Raw genomic sequence first — 21,981 nt, 5'->3', positions numbered from 1 at the left:
AACGGGGTGGGGGGAGACGGGGGGGGGGGTGGGAGGGTGGTGGTGTTGAACGGTCGATCAAATGAGAGCGTGGTCGGGGCCACATATTTGGAGGGATAAAAAGTTTAAAAATAAATAAATTTAGAGTACCCGATTGATTTTTTACAATCTAGGGGCAATTTAGCGTGGCCAATCCACCTAACCTGCACATCTTTGGGTTGTGGGGGCGAAACCCACGCAAACACGGACAGTGACCCAGAGCCAGGATCGAACCTGGGACCTCGGTGCCATGAGGCAGCAGTGCTAACCACTGTGCTGCCCCGGGGGGGGATAAAAATTAACAGAAAGTGAGAAAAATAAATCCTGAAAGCAATTTGAACGGAGAAGTTGAGGAGGTGGAATCTATTACTTCATATGAATAACTAAACTTCACAACTTTATTGGAATCTTCCAAACTTTCCCTTCACCACCTGTCCACACATCAGAATTCTGACTGGGTCTCCTGTTCAATAACAGACCAAAGGCAGTGAGGCTGAAACCAGACAGAATTAATGGAGTGGGTTCTCTCACTCTGAGGATTGTGGGTAGAGGCAGCGCCATTCGCAGACACATCGATGGTCAGGCCACCTGGGCAGGCTCAGCATCAAGAAGCAGGCAGTGGTTGCGGGTTGAGCAGGCGGGCCTGTTGGGTTATATGGGAATTCTACCCTCTTCCTCAAGTTAATCCAGCGAGGGGTGATAGAAGGCAGAGGCCCTGGCAGTGCGACAGTCCACATACTGGGCTGATGTTGCGATCTACTTTTCGCTGGTTCAATTCTCGACCTAACACAGAGCAAAAGTGAGAACCGGAAACCTGAGTTAGGCTCTGTCAATATGGCTGCGACCCTCGGGGACTGATAGCGTTCGCCAAAAACCTAACATAACATTTTGTAAACATTGGGGTAAAAAGCAGCGGAAAGCGCGGGGTTGGTACAGGTCTGTCACTGTGTAACACTGGGGTACAGTACTGGTGGGGATGGGTCTGTCACTGTATAACACTGGGATACAGTACTGGTGGGGATGGGTCTGTCACTGTATAACACTGGGATACAGTACTGGTGGGAACGGGTCTGTCACTATAACACTGGAGTACAGTACTGGTGGGAACGGGTCTGTCACTGTATAACACTGGGGTACAGTACTGGTGGGGACGGTCTGTCACTGTATAACACTGGGGTATAGTACTGGTGGGTATGGGTCTGTCTCTGTATAACACTGGGGTACAGTACTGGTGGGGACGGGTCTGTCACTGTATAACACTGGGGTACAGTACTGGTGGGGACGGGTCAGTCACTGTATAACACTGGGGTACAGTACTGGTGGGGACGGGTCTGTCACTATAACACTGGAGTACAGTACTGGTGGGAACGGGTCTGTCACTGTATAACACTGGGGTACAGTACTGGTGGGGACGGGTCTGTCACTGTATAACACTGGGGTACAGTACTGGTGGGGACCAGTCTGTCACTGTATAACACATGGGGTACAGTACTGGTGGGGATGGGTCTGTCACTGTATAACACTGGGATACAGTACTGGTGGGGATGGGTCTGTCACTGTATAACACTGGGATACAGTACTGGTGGGAACGGGTCTGTCACTGTATAACACTGGGGTACAGTACTGGTGGGGACGGGTCTGTCACTATAACACTGGAGTACAGTACTGGTGGGAACGGGTCTGTCACTGTATAACACTGGGGTACAGTACTGGTGGGGACGGTCTGTCACTGTATAACACTGGGGTATAGTACTGGTGGGTATGGGTCTGTCTCTGTATAACACTGGGGTACAGTACTGGTGGGGACGGGTCTGTCACTGTATAACACTGAGGTACAGTACTGGTGGGGACGGGTCAGTCACTGTATAACACTGGGGTACAGTACTGGTGGGGACGGGTCTGTCACTATAACACTGGAGTACAGTACTGGTGGGAACGGGTCTGTCACTGAATAACACTGGGGTACAGTACTGGTGGGGACGGGTCTGTCACTGTATAACACTGGGGTACAGTACTGGTGGGGATGGGTCTGTCTCTGTATAACACTGGGGTACAGTACTGGTGGGGACGGGTCTGTCACTATAACACTGGGGTACAGTACTGGTGGGCACGGGTCTGACACTATAACACTGGGGAACAGTACTGGTGGGGACGGGTTTGTCGCTGTGTAACACTGGGGTACAGTACTGGTGGGTGCGGGTCTGTCACTGTATAACACTGGGGTACAGTACTGGTGGGGACGGGTCTGTCACTGTATAACACTGGGGTATAGTACTGGTGGGGACGGGTCTGTCACTGTATAACACTGGGGTAGTACTGGTGGGGACGGGTCTGTCACTGTATAACACTGGGGTACAGTACTGGTGGGTGCGGGTCTGTCACTGTATAACACTGGGCTACAGCACTGGTGGGGACGGGTCTGTCACTGTATAACACTGGGGTACAGTACTGGTAGGGACGGGTCTGTCACTGTATAACACTGGGGTACAATACTGGTGGGGATGGGCCTGTCACTGTATAACACTGGGCTACAGCACTGGTGGGGACGGGTCTGTCACTGTATAACACTGGGCTACAGCACTGGTGGGGACGGGTCTGTCACTGTATAACACTGGGGTATAGTACTGGTGGGGACGGGTCTGTCACTGTATAACACTGGTGTACAGTACTGGATGGATCGGATTGGTCTCTGTATAACACTGGGGTACAGTACTGGTGGGGACGGGTCTGTCACTGTATAACACTGGGGTACAGTACTGGTGGGGACGGGTCTGTCACTGTATAACACTGGGGTACAGTACTGGTGGTGATGGGTCTGTCACTGTATAACACTGGGGTATAGTACTGGTGGGGACGGGTCTGTCACTGTATAACACTGGGGTACAGTACTGGTGGGTGCGGGTCTGTCGCTGTATAACACTGGGGTACAGTACTGGTGGGGCCGGGCCTGTCACTGTATAACATTGGGGTACAGTACTGGTGGGGACGGGCCTGTCACTGTATAACACTGGGGTACAGTAGGATCGACGATAGATTTATAGAGGGATGTTTTCCCAGCCTGAGGGAGTTGATGGAGAAATTTGAATTTACGGGTGGGAACGAGTTTAGGTACCTGCAAGTGCGGGACTTCCTACGCAGGCAGGTCTCAACCTTCCCGCTCCTACCATCAAGGGGGATACAGGATAGGGTAGTTTCCAGAATGCGGGTGGGAGAAAGGAGGGTTTAGGACATTTATAAAGAACTCATGGGGTCAGAGGAAACGCAGACCGAGGAGCTGAAACACAAATGGGAAGAGGAGTTAGGAGGACAGATAGAGGATGGCCTCTGGGCGGACGCGTTGAGCAGAGTCAACGGGTCCACATAGAAAATAGAACATTACAGCGCAGTACAGGCCCTTCGGCCCTCGATGTTGCGCCAACCTGTGAAACCCTTCTACACTATTCCCTTATCGTCCATATGCCTATCCAATGACCATTTAAATGCCCTTAATGTTGGCGAGTCCACTACTGTTGCAGGCAGGGCATTCCATGCCCTTACTACTCTCTGAGTAAAGAACCTACCTCTGACATCTGTCCTATATCTATCTCCCCTCAATTTAAAGCTATGTCCCCTCGTGTTGGCCATCACCATCCAAGGAAAAAGGCTCTCACTGTCCACCCTATCTAATCCTCTGATCATCTTGTATGCCTCAATTAATTCACCTCTTAACCTTCTTCTCTCTAACGAAAACAGCCTCAAGTCCCTCAGCCTTTCCTCATAAGATCTTCCCTCCATACCAGGCAACATCCTGGTAACTCTCCTCTGTACCCTTTCCAATGCTTCCACATCCTTCCTATAATGCGGCGACCAGAACTGCACGCAATGCTCCAAATGCGGCCACACATGAGTTTTGTACAGCTGCAACATGACCTCATGGCTCCGAAACTCAATCCCCCTACTTATAAAGGCTAACACACCATAGGCCTTCTTCACAACCCTATCAACCTGGGTGGCAACTTTCAGGGATCTATGTACATGGACACCGAGATCCCTCTGCTCATCCACACTACCAAGAATTTTACCATTAGCCAAATATTCCTCATTCCTGTTATTTTTTCCAAAGTGAATCACCTCACACTTCTCCACATTAAACTCCATTTGCCACCTCTCAGCCCAGCTCTGCAGCTTATCTATGTCCCTCTGTAACCTGCAACTTCCTTCCGCACTGTCCACAACTCAACAGTTCAGGGTCGTTCACCGGGCTCACATGACAGTGGCCCGGATGAGCAGGTTCTTTGGAATGGAAGACTGGTGCGCAAGGTGTGCGGGAGGACCAGCGATCCGTGTCCACATGTTCTGGGCATGCCCGAAGCTTAGGGGATTTTGGCAGGGGTTTGCGGACGTCATGTCCACGGTGTTAAAAATAAGGATGGCACCGAGTCCAGAGGGGGCGATTTTCGGGGTGTCGGAAGACCCGGGAATCCAGGAGGAGAAAGAAGCAGATGTTCTGGCCTTTGCTTCCCTGGTAGCCTGGAGACGGATACTATTAGCTTGGAGGGACTCAAAGCCCCCGAAGTCGGAGACCTGGCTATCAGACATGGACTTTCTCTGTTTGGAGAAAATCAAGCTCGCCCTGAGGGGATCAATGTCAGGGTTCACCCGGAAGTGGCAACCGTTCGTCGACTTCTTTGGGGAAAATTAACCGTCAACAGAAGGGGGGGGGGGAATTTGTTTAGCTTAAAGTAGAGGGTAAGAAAAGATGGAACCTGTGAGGGACGAAGACGGCTTTTGCACTATATTTGTGTGTACATTGTTTTTTCTGTTGTTGTTATAAAACCAGAAATACCTCAATAAAATGTTCATCGAAAAAACTGGGGTACAGTACTGGTGGGGACAGGTCTATGTATAACACTGGGATACAGTACTGGTGGGGACGGGTCTGTCTCTGTATAACACTGGGTACAGTACTGGTGGGGACTGGTCTGTCACTGTATAACACTGGGGTACAGTACTGGTGGGGACAGGTCTGTCACTGTATAACACTGGGGTACAGTACTGGTGGGGACGGGTCTGTCACTGTATAACACTGGGGTACAGTACTGGTGGGATGGGTCTGTCCCTGTGTAACACTGGGGTACAGTACTGGTGGGGACGGGTCTGTCACTGTATAACACTGGAGTACAGTACTGGTGGGGACGGGTCTGTCACTGTATAACACTGGGGTACAGTACTGGTGGGGATGGGTCTGTCACTGTGTAACACTGGGGTACAGTACTGGTGGGGACGGGTCTGTCACTGTATAACACTGGGGTACAGTACTGGTGGGGATGGGTCTGTCACTGTATAACACTGGGGAACAGTACTGGACGGATCGGGTCGGTCTCTGTATAACACTGGGGTACAGTACTGGTGGGGATGGGTCTGTCACTGTATAACACTGGGGTACAGTACTGGTGGGGACGGGTCTGTCACTGTATAACACTGGGTACAGTACTGGTGGGGACGGGTCTGTCACTGTATAACACTGGGGTACAGTACTGGTGGGGATGGGTCTGTCACTGTATAACACTGGAGTACAGTACGGACGGGACAGGTCTGTCACTGTATAACACTGGGGTACAGTACTGGTGGGGACGGGTCTGTCACTGTATAACACTGGGGTACAGTACTGGTGGGGACGGGTCTGTCACTGTGTAACACTGGGGTACAGTACTGGATGGATCGGGTCTGTCACTGTATAACACTGGGGAACAGTACTGGACGGATCGGGTCGGTCTCTGTATAACACTGGGGTGCAGTACTGGTGGGGACTGGTCTGTCACTGTATAACACTGGGGTACAGTACTGGTGGGGACGGGTCTGTCGCTGTGTAACACTGAGGTACAGAACTGGTGGGGACTGGTCTGTCACTGTATAACACTGGGGTACAGTACTGGTGGGGACGGGTCTGTCGCTGTATAACACTGGGGTACAGTACTGGTGGGGACAGGTCTGTCACTGTATAACACAGGGGTGCAGTACTGGTGGGGATGGGTCTGTCGCTGTATAACACTGGGGTACAGTACTGGTGGGGACGGGTCTGTCACTGTATAACACTGGCATACAGTACTGGTGGGGATGGGTCTGTCACTGTATAACACTGGGGTACAGTATTGCTGGGGACGGGTCTGTCACTGTATAACACTTGGGTACAGTACTGGTGGGGACGGGTCTGTCACTGTATAACACTGGGGTACAGTACTGGTGGGGACGGGTCTGTCACTGTATAACACTGGGGTACAGTACGGACGGGACAGGTCTGTCACTGTATAACACTGGGGTACAGTACTGGTGGGGACGGGTCTGTCACTGTATAACACTGGGGTACAGTACTGGTGGGGACGGGTCTGTCACTGTATAACACTGGGGTACAGTACTGGTGGGGACGTGTCTGTCACTGTATAACACTGGGGTACAGTACTGGTGGGGACAGGTCTGTCACTGTATAACACTGGGGTACAGTACTGGTGGGGACAGGTCTGTCACTGTATAACACTGGGGTACAGTACTGGATGGATCGGGTCGGTCTCTGTATAACACTGGGGTACAGTACTGGATGGATCGGGTCGGTCTCTGTATAACCCTGGGGTACAGTACGGACGGGACGGGTCTGTCGCTGTATAACACTGGGGTACAGTACTGGTGGGGACGGGTCTGTCACTGTATAACACTGGGGTACAGTATTGCTGGGGACGGGTCTGTCACTGTATAACACTGGGGTACAGTACTGGTGGGGACGGGTCTGTCACTGTATAACACTGGGGTACAGTACTGGTGGGGACGGGTCTGTCACTGTATAACACTGGGGTACAGTACGGACGGGACAGGTCTGTCACTGTATAACACTGGGGTACAGTACTGGTGGGGACGGGTCTGTCACTGTATAACACTGGGGTACAGTACTGGTGGGGACGGGTCTGTCACTGTATAACACGGGGGTACAGTACTGGTGGGGACGTGTCTGTCACTGTATAACACTGGGGTACAGTACTGGTGGGGACAGGTCTGTCACTGTATAACACTGGGGTACAGTACTGGTGGGGACAGGTCTGTCACTGTATAACACTGGGGTACAGTACTGGATGGATCGGGTCGGTCTCTGTATAACACTGAGGTACAGTACTGGATGGATCGGGTCGGTCTCTGTATAACCCTGGGGTACAGTACGGACGGGACGGGTCTGTCGCTGTGGGAAATGGTGGAAGTGTTTCCAGCTGCATCTACTGGAAATCTACATTTGGAGATGAAGCTGGACCTGGCGTCACTGTGGAGCAGCCGTAAGGAGAGATCTTCGGAGATAGCACGTACAGTGAGGTGGTCAAACTGCAGGGGAGGATAGCACAGGCCGAAAGGGCATGGGTGCCCGCCAGTTGGAGCACAGGTAATGGGTGGGTCATGCAGGAAAATCCAAAGTCCATACCCCTCTCTTATTTTCTGTTTTGGGTTGTGCTGTGTAGATGGTTCCTCCGGGGAGTACATCGAGAGACATGGTTGCAAGGTGACCAGGGTTGGAAACTGAATATCCAAGGGAATTCGATAGTTCGGAAGGAAAGACAAAAAGGGAAGGAGTTGGGACGGTCTTGTTAGTTAAGGATAAAATCAGTGCAATAGTGAGGGAGAGGATTTTGGCACAAAATCTGTAAATAGAATCTGTCTCGGTGGAGCTAAGAAGCAACATTAGGAAGCTACAAAAATATGTTGATTGGGGCGGCATGTGGCACAGTGGTTAGCACTGGGACTGCAGCGTTGAGGACCTGGGTTCAAAACCCGGCCCTGGGTCACTGTCCGTGTGGAGTTTGCACATTCCCCCCATGTCTGCGTGGGTTTTGCCCCCACAACCCAAAGATTTGCAGGGTAGATGGATTGGCCATGCTAAATTGCCCCTTAATTGGAAAAAAGTAATTGGCTACTCTAAACTTAAAAAATATATATATTGATTGGTTACGTGAGTGGGGAAAGATCTGTCAAATGGTATGATGTGGGCCAATGTGAAATTCGCCATTTAGGGGAAGAATCGTAGAATAGAATCATAGAATTCCTACAGTGCAGAAGCCATTTGGCCCATCGAGTCTGCACTGCCCCTTGGAAAGAGCACGTTCCCTAGTCCCAGTCCCCCACCCTATCCCTGTAACCCCACCGAACTAAGGAGCAATATAACGTGGCCAATCCACCGAACCGTCACATCTTTGTGGACTGTGGGAGGAAACCCACGCAGACAAGGGGGGGGGGGGGGAAACGTTCAGACTCCGCACAGACTCACTCGAGGCTGGAATGGAACCCGGGTCCCTGGCGCTGTGAGGCGGCAGTGCTAAGCTGCCTTTGGAGAAGAATAAAAATGTGAAGAATAAAAAAAATCATATAATCTAAATGGTGAGTGGTTGCAGAGGGATCTGGGTGTCCAAGTGCGTGAATCACAAATGTTTAGTATACAGGTACAGCGAGTAATTAGGAAAGCTAATGGGATGTTATCACTGATTATAGAAGGAGAGATTATGCTTCAGTTATACAGGGAATTGGTGAGACCACATCTGTAGTATCGTGCGCATAATTGCTCTCCTTATTTAAGGAAAGTTTTAAATCCGCAAGAGCAATTTAGAGAAGGTTTACGCAATTAATACCTGGAATGGGTGGGTTGTGGAAAGGTTGCAGAGGTTAGGCTTGTGTCCACTGGAGTTTTGAAGAGTGAGGGAGACTTGATCGAAACATACAAGATCCTGAGGGGTGTTGACTGGGGTGGATGTGGAGAGGATGTTTCCTCTTGTGGGAGAACCTAGAACTGGGGGGGGGTCACAGTTGAAAAATAAGGGGTCGTCCACTTAAAGCGGCGATGAGGGCAGCACGGTAGCACAGTGGTTAGCACTGTTGCTTCACAGCTCCAGGGTCCCAGGTTCGATTCCCGGCTTGGGTCACTGTCTGTGTGGAGTCTGCACGTCCTCCCCGTGTCTGCGTGGGTTTCCTCCGGGTGCTCCGGTTTCCTCCCACAGTCCAAAGATGTGCAGGTTAGGTGGATTGGCCATGATAAATTGCCCTTAGTGTCCTAAAAGGTTAAGTGGGGGTTGCTGGGTTACGGGGATAGGGTAGATACGTGGGCTTGAGTAGGGTGATCTTTGTAAGGGCCGGTGCAGACTCGATGGGCCGAATGGCCTCCTTCTGCACTGTAAATTCTATGATTCTGAGGTAAATTGTTTTCTCCCAGAAGGTGGCAAGTCTCCGGAACTCTCTTCCTCAAAACGGAGATGGGAACGGAATATTTTTGAGGCAGACATGGACAGGTCTTGGGGAGCGAGGGGGTGGAAGGTGGGTTGCTGATTTGAGGCCATTCTCAGATCAGCCACGATCTTATGAAATTGCGCAGCTGGCTCGAGGGGCTGAATGGCCCCTTATTCATATCTTCGTAACAAGGGGGCAGAAAACATTTGTGGGAGTTGTCCACAGGCCTCCAAACAGTCGTGGAAAGGTAAAAGATGGCACTAAACAGGAAATTAGAGATACATTAACAAGGTTGCCACAGTAATCATGGGTCACTTTAATCTACATATAGACTGGACAACCAAACTGGCAAGAACACTGTGGTGGATGAATACCAGCTGAGTGTCTCAGATGGGTTTTTTCGACCAGTACATTAAGGAACCACCCAGCGAACAGGCTATTCTTGATTTGGATTTACAAAATGAAAACAGGAGAATTAATAATCTTGACAAAGAGTCATCCAGACTCGAAACGTTAGCTCCCTTCTCTCTCCATAGATGCTGTCAGACCTGCCGGGATTGTCCGCTATTTTCTGTTTCCATTTCAGATTCCAACATCGGCAGGTATTTGCGTTTAGTGTAATTAATAACCTGGCTGTTCAGAGTCTTTTAGGGAAGATTGATCATAATATTGAATCCCGACAGTGCAGAAGGAGGCCATTTGGCCCACAATGGCTGCAGCACCCTCTGAAAGACCCCCTCAACCAACACCCATTCCCAGGCCTTAACCACCCGTACCTGCACATCTCTAGACACTCAGGGGCAATTAAGCATGGCCAATCCACCTAACATGTACTTCTTTGTGATGGTGGGGCCGGGCCTGTCACTGTACAAATCTGGGGTACAGTACTGGTGGAGACGGGTCTGTCACTGCATAACACAGTACAGTACAGGTGGGGACTGGTCTGTCACTGTATAACACTGGGGTACAGTACTGGTGGGGGCTGGTCTGTCACTGTATAACACTGGGGTACAGTACTGGTGGGGACGGGTCTGTCACTGTATAACACTGGGGTACAGTACTGGTGGGGATAGGTCTGTCTGTATAACACTGGGGTACAGTACTGGTGGGGACGGGTCTGTCACTGTATAATCCTGGAGTACAGTACTGGTGAAGACGGGTCTGTCGCTGTATAACACTGGGGTACAGTACTGGTGGGGACGGGTCTGTCACTGTATAACACTGGGGTAAAGTGCTGGTGGGGGTGGGTTTGTCACTGTATAACACTGGGATATAGTACTGGTGGGGATGGGTCTGTCACTATATAACACTGGGGTACAGTACTGGTGGGGACAGGTCTGTCACTGTGTAACACTGGGGTACAGTACTGGTTGGGACGGGTCTGTCACTGTATAACACTGGGGTACAGTACTGGTGGGGACGGGCCTGTCACTGTATAACACTGGGGTACAGTACTGGTGGGGACGGGTCTGTCACTGTACAACACTGGGATACAGTACTGGTGGGGACGGGTCTGTCACTGTATAACACTGGGGTACAGTCCTGGTGGGGATGGGTCTGTCACTGTATAACACTGGGATACAGTACTGGTGGGGACGGGTCTGTCACTGTATAACACTGGGGTACAGTACTGGTGGGGATGGGTCTGTCACTGTATAACACTGGGGTACAGTACTGGTGGGGATAGGTCTGTCACTGTATAACACTGGGGTACAGTACTGGTGGGGACGGGTCTGTCACTGTATAACACTGGGGTACAGTACTGGGGGGGACGGGTCTGTCACTGTATAACACTGGGTTACAGTACTGGTGGGGTGAGACTGTCACTGTATAACACTGGGGTACAGTACTGGTGGGGACCGGTCTGTCACTGTATAACACTGGGGTACAGTACTGGTGGAGACGGGTCTGTCACTGTATAACACTGGGGTACAGTACTGGTGGAGACGGGTCTGTCACTGTATAACACTGGGGTACAGTACTGGTGGGGACGGGTCTGTCTCTGTATAACACTGGGGTACAGTACTGGTGGGGATGGGTCTGTCGCTGTATAACACTGGGGTACAGTACTGGTGGGGACGGGTCTGTCACTGTATAACACTGGGGTACAGTACTGGTGGGGAGGGGTCTGTCACTGTATAACACTGGGGTACAGTACTGGTGGGGACGGGTCTGTCACTGTATAACACTGGGGTACAGTACTGGTGGGGACGGGTCTGTCACTGTATAACACTGGGGTACAGTACTGGTGGGGACGGGTCTGTCACTGTATAACACTGGGGTACAGTACTGGTGGGAACGGGTCTGCCACTGTATAACACTGGGGTACAGTACTGGTGGGAACGGGTCTGTCACTGTATAACACTGGGGTACAGTACTGGTGGGGATGGGTCTGTCACTGTATAACACTGGGGTACAGTACTGGTGGAGACGGGTCTGTCACTGTATAACACTGGGGTACAGTACTGGTGGGGATGGGTCTGTCACTGTGCAACACTGGGGTACAGTACTGATGGTGACTTGTCTGTCACTGTATAACACTGGGGTACAGTACTGGTGGAGACGGGTCTGTCACTGTATAACACTGGGGTACAGTACTGGTGGGGATGGGTCTGTCACTGTATAACACTGGGGTACAGTACTGGTGGGGATGGGTCTGTCACTGTCTCACACTGGGGTACAGTACTGATGGTGACGGGTCTGTCACTGTATAACACTGGGGTACAGTACTGGTGGAGACAGGTCTGTCACTATAACCCTGGGGTACAGTACTGATGGTGACGGGTCTGTCACTGTATAACACTGGGGTACAGTACTGGTGGGGAGGGGTCTGTCACTGTAATACACTGGGGTACAGTACTGGTGGGGATGGGTCTGTCACTGTCTCACACTGGGGTACAGTACTGGTGGGGACGGGTCTGTCACTGTATAACACTGGGGTACAACAGTACTGGTGGGGACGGGTCTGTCACTGTAACACTGGGGTACAGTACAGGTGGGGACGGGTCTGTCACTGTATAACACTGGGGTACAGTACTGGTGGGGACGTGTCTGTCACTGTATTACACTGGGGTACAGTATTGGTGGGGACGGGTCTGTCACTTTATAACACTGGGGTACAGTACTGGTGGGGACGGGTCTGTCACTGTATAACACTGGGGTACAGTACTGGTGGGGATGGGTCTGTCACTGTATAACTCTGGGGTACAGTACTGGTGGGGTGGGTCTGTCACTGTATAACACTGGGGTACAGTACTGGTGGGGTGGGTCTGTCACTGTATAACACTGGGGTACAGTACTGGTGGAGACGGGTCTGTCACTGTATAACACTGGGGTACAGTACTGGTGGGGACGGGTCTGTCACTGTGTAACACTGGGGTACAGTACTGGTGGGGACGGGTCTGTCACTGTAATACACTGGGGTACAGTACTGGTGGGGATGGGTCTGTCACTGTCTTACACTGGGGTACAGTACTGGTGGGGACGGGTCTGTCACTATATCACACTGGGGTACAGTACTGGTGGGGACGGGTCTGTCACTGTATAATACTGGGGTACAGTACTGGACGGATCAGGTCTGTCACTGTATAACACTGGGGTACAGTACTGGTGGGCACGGGTCTGTCACTGTATAACACTGGGGTACAGTACTGGTTGGGACGGGTCTGTCGCTGTATACCACTGGCGTACAGTACTGGTGGGGACGGGTCTGTCGCTGTATAACACTGGGGTACAGTACTGGTGAGGACGGGTCTGTCACTGTATAACACTGGGATACAGTACTGGTGGGGACGGGTCTGTCACTGTATAACACTGGGGTACAGTACTGGTGGGGACGGGTCTGTCTCTGTATAACACTGGGGTACAGTACTGGTGGGGTGGGTCTGTCACTGTATAACACTGGGGTACAGTACTGGTGGGGATGGGTCTGTCAGTGTATAACACTGGGGTACAGTGCTGGTGGGGGCGGGTCTGACATTGTATAACACTGGGGTACAGTACTGGTGGGGACGGGTCTGTCACTGTATAACACTGGGGTACAGTACTGGTGGGGACGGGTCTGTCACTGTATAACACTGGGGTACAGTGCTGGTGGGGGTGGGTCTGTCACTGTATAACACTGGGGTACAGTACTGGTGGGGTGGGTCTGTCACTGTATAACACCGGGGTACAGTACTGGTGGGGACGGGCCTGTCACTGTATAACACTGGGGTACAGTACTGGTGGAGACGGGTCTGTCACTGTATAACACTGGGGTACAGTACTGGTGGGGATGGGTCTGTCACTGTATAACACTGGGGTACAGTACTGGTGGGGACGGGTCTGTCACTGTATAACACTGGGGTACCAGGGGCTGGTTTAGCTCACAAGGCTAAATCGCTGGCTTTGAAAGCAGACCAAGCAGGCCAGCAGCACGGTTCGATTCCCCTACTAGCCTCCCCGGACAGGCGCCGGAATGTGGCGACTAGGGGCTTTTCACAGAAACTTCATTGAAGCCTACTCGTGACAATAAGCGATTTTCATTTCACACAGTACTGGTGGGGGCGGGTCTGTCACTGTATAACACTGGGGTACAGTACTGGTGGAGACGGGTCTGTCACTGTATAACACTGGGGTACAGTACTGGTGGGGTGGGTCTGTCACTGTATAACACTGGAGTACAGTACTGGTGGGGACGGGTCTGTCACTGTATAACACTGGGGTACAGTACTGGTGGGGACGGGTCTGTCACTGTATAACACTGGAGTACAGTACTGGTGGGGACGGGTCTGTCACTGTATAACACTGGGGTACAGTACTGGACGGATCAGGTCTGTCACTGTATAACACTGGGGTACAGTACTGGTGGGGACGGGTCTGTCACTGTATAACACTGGAGTACAGTACTGGTGGGGACGGGTCTGTCACTGTATAACACTGGGGACAGTACTGGACGGATCAGGTCTGTCACTGTATAACACTGGGGTACAGTACTGGTGGGGACGGGTCTGTCACTGTATAACACTGGAGTACAGTACTGGTGGGGACGGGTCTGTCACTGTATAACACTGGGGACAGTACTGGACGGATCAGGTCTGTCACTGTATAACACTGGGGTACAGTACTGGTGGGGACGGGTCTGTCTCTGTATAACACTGGGGTACAGTACTGGTGGGGACGGGTCTGTCACTGTATAACACTGGAGTACAGCACTGGTGGAGACGGGTCTGTCACTGTATAACACTGGGGACAGTACTGGACGGATCAGGTCTGTCACTGTATAACACTGGGGTACAGTACTGGTGGGGACGGGTCTGTCTCTGTATAACACTAGAGTACAGTACTGGTGGGGACGGGTCTGTCACTGTATAACACTGGAGTACAGCACTGGTGGAGACGGGTCTGTCACTGTATAACACTGGGGTACAGTACTGGTGGGGTGGGTCTGTCACTGTATAACACTGGGGTACAGTACTGGTGGGGACGGGTCTGTCACTGTATAACACTGGGGTACAGTGCTGGTGGAGACGGGTCTGTCACTGTATAACACTGGGGTACGGTACTGGTGGGAATGGGTCTGTCACTGTATAACACTGGGGTACAGTACTGGTGGGGACGGGTCTGTCACTGTATAACACTGGGGTACAGTACTGGTGGGTGCGGGTCTGTCACTGTATAACACCGGGGTACAGTACTGGTGGGGACGGGCCTGTCACTGTATAACACTGGGGTACAGTACGGTGGGGTGGGTCTGTCACTGTATAACACTGGGGTACAGTACTGGTGGGGTGGGTCTGTCACTGTATAACACCGGGGTACAGTACTGGTGGGGACGGGCCTGTCACTGTATAACACTGGGGTACAGTACTGGTGGAGACGGGTCTGTCACTGTATAACACTGGGGTACAGTACTGGTGGGGATGGGTCTGTCACTGTATAACACTGGGGTACAGTACTGGTGGGGACGGGTCTGTCACTGTATAACACTGGGGTACAGTACTGGTGGGTGCGGGTCTGTCACTGTATAACACTGGGGTACAGTACTGGTGGAGACGGGTCTGTCACTGTATAACACTGGGGTACAGTACGGTGGGGTGGGTCTGTCACTGTATAACACTGGGGTACAGTACTGGTGGGGACGGGTCTGTCTGTGTATAACACTGGGGTACAGTACTGGTGGGGACGGGTCTGTCACTGTATAACACTGGGGTACAGTACTGGTGGGGACGGGTCTGTCACTGTATAACACTGGGGTACAGTACTGGTGGGGACGGGTCTGTCACTGTATAACACTGGGGTACAGTACTGGTGGGGACGGGTCTGTCACTGTATAACACTGGGGTACAGTACTGGTGGGCTGTATGTCACTGTATAACACTGGGGTACAGTACTGGTGGGGATGGGTCTGTCACTGTATAACACTGGGGTACAGTACTGGTGGGGTGGGTCTGTCACTGTATAACACTGGGGTACAGTACTGGTGGGGACGGGTCTGTCTGTGTATAACACTGGGGTACAGTGCTGGTGGGGGTGGGTCTGTCACTGTATAACACTGGGGTACAGTACTGGTGGGGACGGGTCTGTCACCGTATAACACTGGGGTACAGTACTGGTGGGGACGGGTCTGTCACTGTATAACACTGGGGTACAGTACTGGTGGGGATGGGTCTGTCACTGTATAACACTGGGGTACAGTACTGGTGGGGACGGGTCTGTCACTATAACACTGAGGTACAGTACTGGTGGGGCCGGGTCTGTCACTGTAGAACACTGGGGTACAGTACTGGTGGGGTGTATGTCACTGTATAACACTGGGGTACAGTACTGGTGGGGATGGGTCTGTCACTGTGTAACACTGGGGTATAGTACTGGTGGGGACGGGTCTGTCTCTGTATAACACTGGGATACAGTACCGGTGGGGTGTATGTCACTGTATAACACTGGGGTACAGTACTGGTGGGGGAGGGTCTGTCACTGTATAACACTGGGGTACAGTACTGGGGGGGACGGGTCTGTCTCTGTATAACACTGGGGTACAGTACTGGTGGGGACGGGTCTGTCACTGTATAACACTGGGGTACAGTACTGGTGGGGACGGGTCTGTCACTGTATAACACTGGGGTACAGTACTGGTGGGGACGGGTCTGTCACTGTATAACACTGGGGTACAGTACTGGTGGGGGAGGGTAATCTGAAAGACTGAGGGAGGTTCTGAAGCCACCTTCACTGCCGTGACCCCACCCCCTCCGAACTATCCCCCAGCCTTCCCCCCACCGGTCAAACCCCTCACCCTTTCGCCGCCACACAGCCTGCGTGCAACATCGCTTACCATCTCTCTGGCCATTTCGACAGCTTCTTGCAGTCCATAGAGTCTCCCAGAGACCAAATAAACCCCGCTGGCCCAGAGCACACAGGACTCGTGGATCCACAGTTCATTGGGGTCAAGAGGTAGTTGAGGGAGCTGAAGGTCCACCTCGGACCTGAGCTCACTTTTCAATTTTTGAGTCCGTAAGTTGAGAGCGGGCGAGGTTTTCCCGCAGCAATAGCAGAGCCTGTGCCCTTTGCTACTCCGCGGACTGGCCCAGGAAGGGGTGCAGTCCTCGGAATAGTGGCGCCTTTTGAATCTGGCAAGTCCCAGGACATTCCCGAACTCCTCGTCGTCCGATAGGCCAGTCTTTAGCAGCTCGGGCATACTTTTATGTCTGACCTTCACCCGGCCCTGTACAGGCAGCAGCTTCTTGGGGGGTGGGTTCTTGGGCAGGGTGCCAGCGTAATGGTGCGGGTAGTAGGGCCCGTAGAGGTCACCCAGGTCCCTGTGGTTGGCGCATTTGCCACACAAGCAGCACACCAGCAGGCCAAGGGTGGAGCACTCAGTCACCAATGGGCCCAGTACCATGTGCGAGGTGGTGGGTAAGGCTTTGCCCGCACAGCTGGGTGGCGGAGTGGAGGCTGGTCCTTGCTCATCTTTCACCCCCTTCTGGGCCCGGTTCCGCTCGTCAACCTGAGTGTTGATTATTGTGCAGAGGGCGGCCTCCCTCTTCCGCTCCAGAAGCACGTAGGGGGAGAAGCTCCGATCCTGGGCCTCCCCCCGCCTCCTGCTCATGGCTCGAACCGTGTGCTTCAGTTTGATCTCGGGCTCCTCGGGCAACACAATGGGGCCTTCGAGCTTCTTCCGCCTCCTCCTCTGGTGAGCGGGTGCTTTCGTTCTCCTGGGCCGCCGCGTCTTTTGAGCGGCCTCGTCTGCCCCCTCTGCCCGACTCTGCCCTCCTTGATTCTCCAGCCTTTGCCGCTTTTGCTTGTTGATGCTGCCTAGGGGCCTCCCCCGCTTCTTGCCCGATGGGAAGTATCCTTTGACAGAGCCTCCTTCCAGTTTGGGGATGATGCCAACAGGTTCCTGGCCAGCCTGGCGCTCCGGGGAATGGGGCAGAGGGCAAGGGGAGCTGCGCTGTTTGAATTCGGGATGATATGGAAGCCGGGCAGTTGGCGAGGGCCCGCCGTGGCCCTGGGAGCAGTTGGCGTCACCTGTGCCCACACCCTGGGCCTCCAGCCCCTCCGCGAAACCGCCACACAGCTTGTCTCCGGACTGCCCCATCGCCACGTCCTCACTCTCCCAGAATCCCTCTTTGACGGAGAGGATGTCCTCCAGGGTCACACCGTCGGAGGTCCCATCAAGTATTCCGCAGACGGGGAACTTTCTGCCGTTGGGCGAGGCAATTTTCTGGACGATGGCTTCCAGCTTTAGGCCACGGCCCTTCCGGGGGGGCAGTGCTTTGAGCTTGCCAGGACTGGCAAGAGAAATGGCCGGGGAAACACCAGCACCGGGGCTGTCCTGCGGAGCGTCATCGGTTTGATCACCCCTTTGTAACGGGCTGAGGCTGGCGTTGCAGTGGGCAATGCTGTGACTGTGCGGGTAAACCAACTTAGCATCCGCGTCCCTGGATTTTGACTCCTGGCAAAGCCGCTTTGGCTGGAATGGGTGATATAAACGAGCGAATCCGCCTCCTCGCCAAAATAGGCGACAGAACGGACGGGTCTTCCTGAGCCAGCGAATCGTTCGGCTTCCTGCTCGCCTGCAGCGAGGCCGCCTCCTTTGAGAATTCATCCGGTCTCGGGCTTCTCCCCTCGCCACTCTGGAACAAGGAATGGCCGCCCAGCTCTTGTTGTGTAGCGCTCGAGACCCACGGTTCCTTCAGAATCCCGCTCCGGCAGCATTCCGCGGCAAAATCTTTCCCGTCGGGCGCGTTCATCCAATCGCACGCCATGTCGGGATCGGGTACCTGCCACTGCAGATGGTTTGGGCCCTTGGCGGGAGTCGGCGCCCGCATACCCGCTGGGTGGGCATTGTCTTGCTTGGTCAACAGGGAGGAGAGCGTGTCGGAGTTTGTGAGGATGGGGTACAGGTTGGCATTGCAGACCTGCGCTGGCACATTCTCACGGGGTTGGCCAAGGAAGCCGATGTGCTGAGGCTCCAGCGCATCTTCCTGTTTGATAAGCGGCGTCTTCGCCAGGACAGCTTTGTCACCTGCCCGCCCGGGGGTTCTCCTTCTTGTCCCAGCTCTGCCTGCCACCCTACCACAGGGCCGCCTGCCTCTCGACGATCGATGATTCAGGGCTTGATGAAGAAAGCTTCCACTGGTTCCCATGGGCAACGGGGAGAAAACCATAGCCGATGCTCTCGCCAGCTCTAGAGAGTCATACTTCCAGTGGGGTGAGGGGTTCACGGGGTCTCTGTTGTCATAGTAACTCCTTTGCTGACTCAGACTTTGGTCCATCTCCGCCTTGACTTTTGTTTCTGTCCCGACAAAGATGCCCGCCTGGATAACGGACTGCCCGGCTTTGCACAACTTGGCCCCCTTCGCGTTCCGCCCCAAATCCTGGTCCAGAGCTTGCCCGCAGGCAGGGGGCACCGGACTGCGGCCAAAGTGTCTGGACGGGGAGACGTCGCAGATGACAGACTTCCTCTCCGACGCCCCGGTCTCGAACTGCGTCTCTGGGTTGGCCTTGCTCAGCTCCATCCCAAAGCCAGGGCCCGGGGTTCTGGTATCCCTCCAGCCGAGGGAGGAGCCTGGGTGTTACCGGGCCCGTCCTTCCTGGCCAACTCAATCATCTGCCTCAAAGGGTAGCTGGGTTGAAACGGGTTGTCCACAAACCCCGGATATCGGTGCTCTGGAGCATAACTGGAGTGGAACTTCCTCCCGTGATAATTGGCTTGTAAAGCTTCCTGGAGCAAACTGTGGCTCTTTTCAACCTTGCCTGGGACAACTTTCCGGTCTCCAAGGCTGAGCGGCTCAGTTTCTGATTGGTTGTAAGGGGCCATTGGGTACTGCATGTAATGGTATCTACCATCATTCTTGGGGGTCTCCCGAAGACCATATGCAAAGTAGCTGGGAGATTTGGAGGAGTCCATTCTTGCGGCCAGCGGATCGCTGAGAGCCACATCATGCACCTGGTGCATCATCAGCCCGTTCCCATTTTGGGTTGTCGAATGCGCCAGGCTGTTGCGAAGGTTGTTGACTTGCTGGATGTGGCTGGATTCCTTCTCTGTGTTGGGGAGGAAGGTTGCCTGCCGAGACAGTTCATCCCCTTGACCCCCCACGCCCATCCCGTCACCGTGGCTGACCATCGTCTCCCGGGCGACAATGACGCCCACGGGCTTCTCGCCCCGCCGAAGCCCTGGCTCTGCCACCGTCGCCATGGCAACCCCTTTCCCCTCCTGGCACATCTGGGCGATCATCTCCTCTTTCGACAGTGGCCGGCCGTCACCCTGGGAACTGGCCGGGGAGCAGCTGGCGTTGACCGGCTCCGGGTTGTGGGCCTTGTAGGCTCTGTCCGAGCAGCCACTCTGGCCGCTGAGCTGCCGGACCCGCTCCGCGTGGTCCTCGGAGGAACTTGAGCAGCCCCCATCCAGGGATTCGGCCTGTGGCGATTTCAGCTGCTCCTCGAGGCCCAAGTGTTCGGCGGGGCCTCCTGGCCCTGGTCTCTTGCCGGAGCGTCGTGCCTGTCGTCGGTGCAGAGCCAGAGAGTCGGAGATCAGCAGGTGCTGCACCCTGTTGGGGATGTTGGCCACCTGAGAGCTCAGGGCCGTCAAGCTGCTCTGGCCGAGGTCGGAGGCCCGTTTCTCAGCCCCGCCCTCCAACCCAAAGCCCTCGTAGGCGCTGGACTGTGAGCCTGGGCTCGGCATCAGACTGGCCGGGGTGGGACTGGGCTGGGACATCAGCTGCAGAACCCGGGTCCTCATCCCCATGGTGCCCGGCCCACACTGGAGACTTTCACTGCTGACCATCAGAGGAGATGGGGTGGAACTACACGAAGGAGACTGGGCCACTGGGGTAGCGGGCGAGGGGTTGGAGCTGGGGCTGAAGTTCTGATGGAAGGGCATGGGCGATTTGGCAGGAATGTCGGCCGAACAGTAAGGGGCAAACTGTTGGTTCCCCAAGGCCACCTTGGCCACGTTGGAGTACTGCAGGGCCTGAGACCCATGCTGCTGGGCCTGGGCTGGCTTTGCCTGCTCGAAGCAAGGCTTGGCTAAGGGTGGCTGGTAGCTGTAACTGGTTTGGGTCCCATAACTCGGGGCAGCCGTGGCATTAACCATGTAGCCGTCGCACTGGGCACTGGCGCTCATGTGGTAGCCATCAAAAGCTTGCCCGGGGGTCTGGCTGTAACCTTGGGGAGACAAGTAGGAGGAGGAAGAGGAGGACGAGGAGGAGGAGGTGGATGCAGCGGGCTGGAACTGCTGGGGGTTGTACTGGGCGGCCCGGTGTTGGTACTTTGCCAGTTGAGCTGAGCTGGGCTGCTGGGGGTGGTGGGCAGAGGATGGAGGGGCCTGGGCCAGGGTCTGGGTGCCAGGCGGCGTCTGGAAGGGCTGGTGCCGCAGCTGGTGCTGACTGCTGCTCGGTGAAAACTGGCCGGTGTACGCGTCCTGTTCGAACTGACTGTAGCCTGGCATGGTGGAGTGGGGTGTCCGCCACTGCCCCTCACTCAGATACTGCACCGAGTAGCCTCCGGTCTGCTGCGTGCCAAACCCGCTCTGCAGGGGCCCAGCCAGCCTTCGCTGGGCCTGGGGGCCAGGTAGCTCCTTGCCCCTTGCGTAGTAGTAATCACTGGGCTCTCTGCGGAAGGCCTGGTATGGCTGCTGGCTGCAGCCCTCGCTGCCCGGTCGGTTGGCATAGCTGGCAAACACCTGGCCCTGGTGATGCTGGCTGTAGTTGGCCAGGCGGGAAGCCTCCTGAGCCTCTTGATGCAGAAGTCTCTGGTTTCCATGGTAACTGCTCTGCTCCCGGTATGACTGCATGTTGCGGCGTTCCACAGTCCAGTCCACGGCGGATTCTGTGGAAAATCAGAAGGGGGGGGGGGAGAAAAAGAAAAATCAATAAGGAACCAAACAACCATTGCTGTTACCCAAATAAGGACGGGGAATTAGTTCCAGGGTCAGGGGTCAGGCTCATGGCCTGGAGCTCTGCAATTTTCACCCATCGAGAAATTACAGCAAATGGGAATTTCTCCTGGTCTATTTTATCTAAACCGGTGTTAATCTTGTCCACCTCGATCAAATCTCACCCCCCCCCCTCAATCCCTTTGTTTCAGGAAAACAACCACAGCTTTCCCAACCCAACCCTGTAGCTAAAATCCCTCATTCCTGAAACCGTTCCGGCAAATCTCTGCAGCCTTTCAGGGACTCTCATAGCCTTCCTAAAGTGTGGTGATCCGGAACTTTCCCTCCCATTTTATCACCGTACAAACCGGCAAAGGTCTGAC

General features: G+C 53.9%; 1 protein-coding gene across 1 annotated transcript in view; it reads right to left on the bottom strand.

Moving 5' to 3' along the window:
• The window catches only part of LOC119956342 (transcription factor 20-like), a 37,744-nt gene extending 16,194 nt beyond the window's left edge, over window positions 1-21,550 (bottom strand). The window contains 3 exon segments of the mRNA XM_038783494.1: window positions 16,556-18,190; window positions 18,192-19,279; window positions 19,282-21,550. Of these exon segments, the coding sequence (XP_038639422.1) occupies window positions 16,556-18,190; window positions 18,192-19,279; window positions 19,282-21,517 (4,959 nt within the window). The 5' untranslated portion in view covers window positions 21,518-21,550.
• Window positions 21,551-21,981: the final 431 nt, after the last annotated feature.

Source organism: Scyliorhinus canicula, chromosome 23 (assembly GCF_902713615.1).
Source record: "Scyliorhinus canicula chromosome 23, sScyCan1.1, whole genome shotgun sequence".
NCBI lineage: Eukaryota > Metazoa > Chordata > Chondrichthyes > Carcharhiniformes > Scyliorhinidae > Scyliorhinus > Scyliorhinus canicula.
This window is presented reverse-complemented; position numbering and strand designations above follow the sequence as displayed.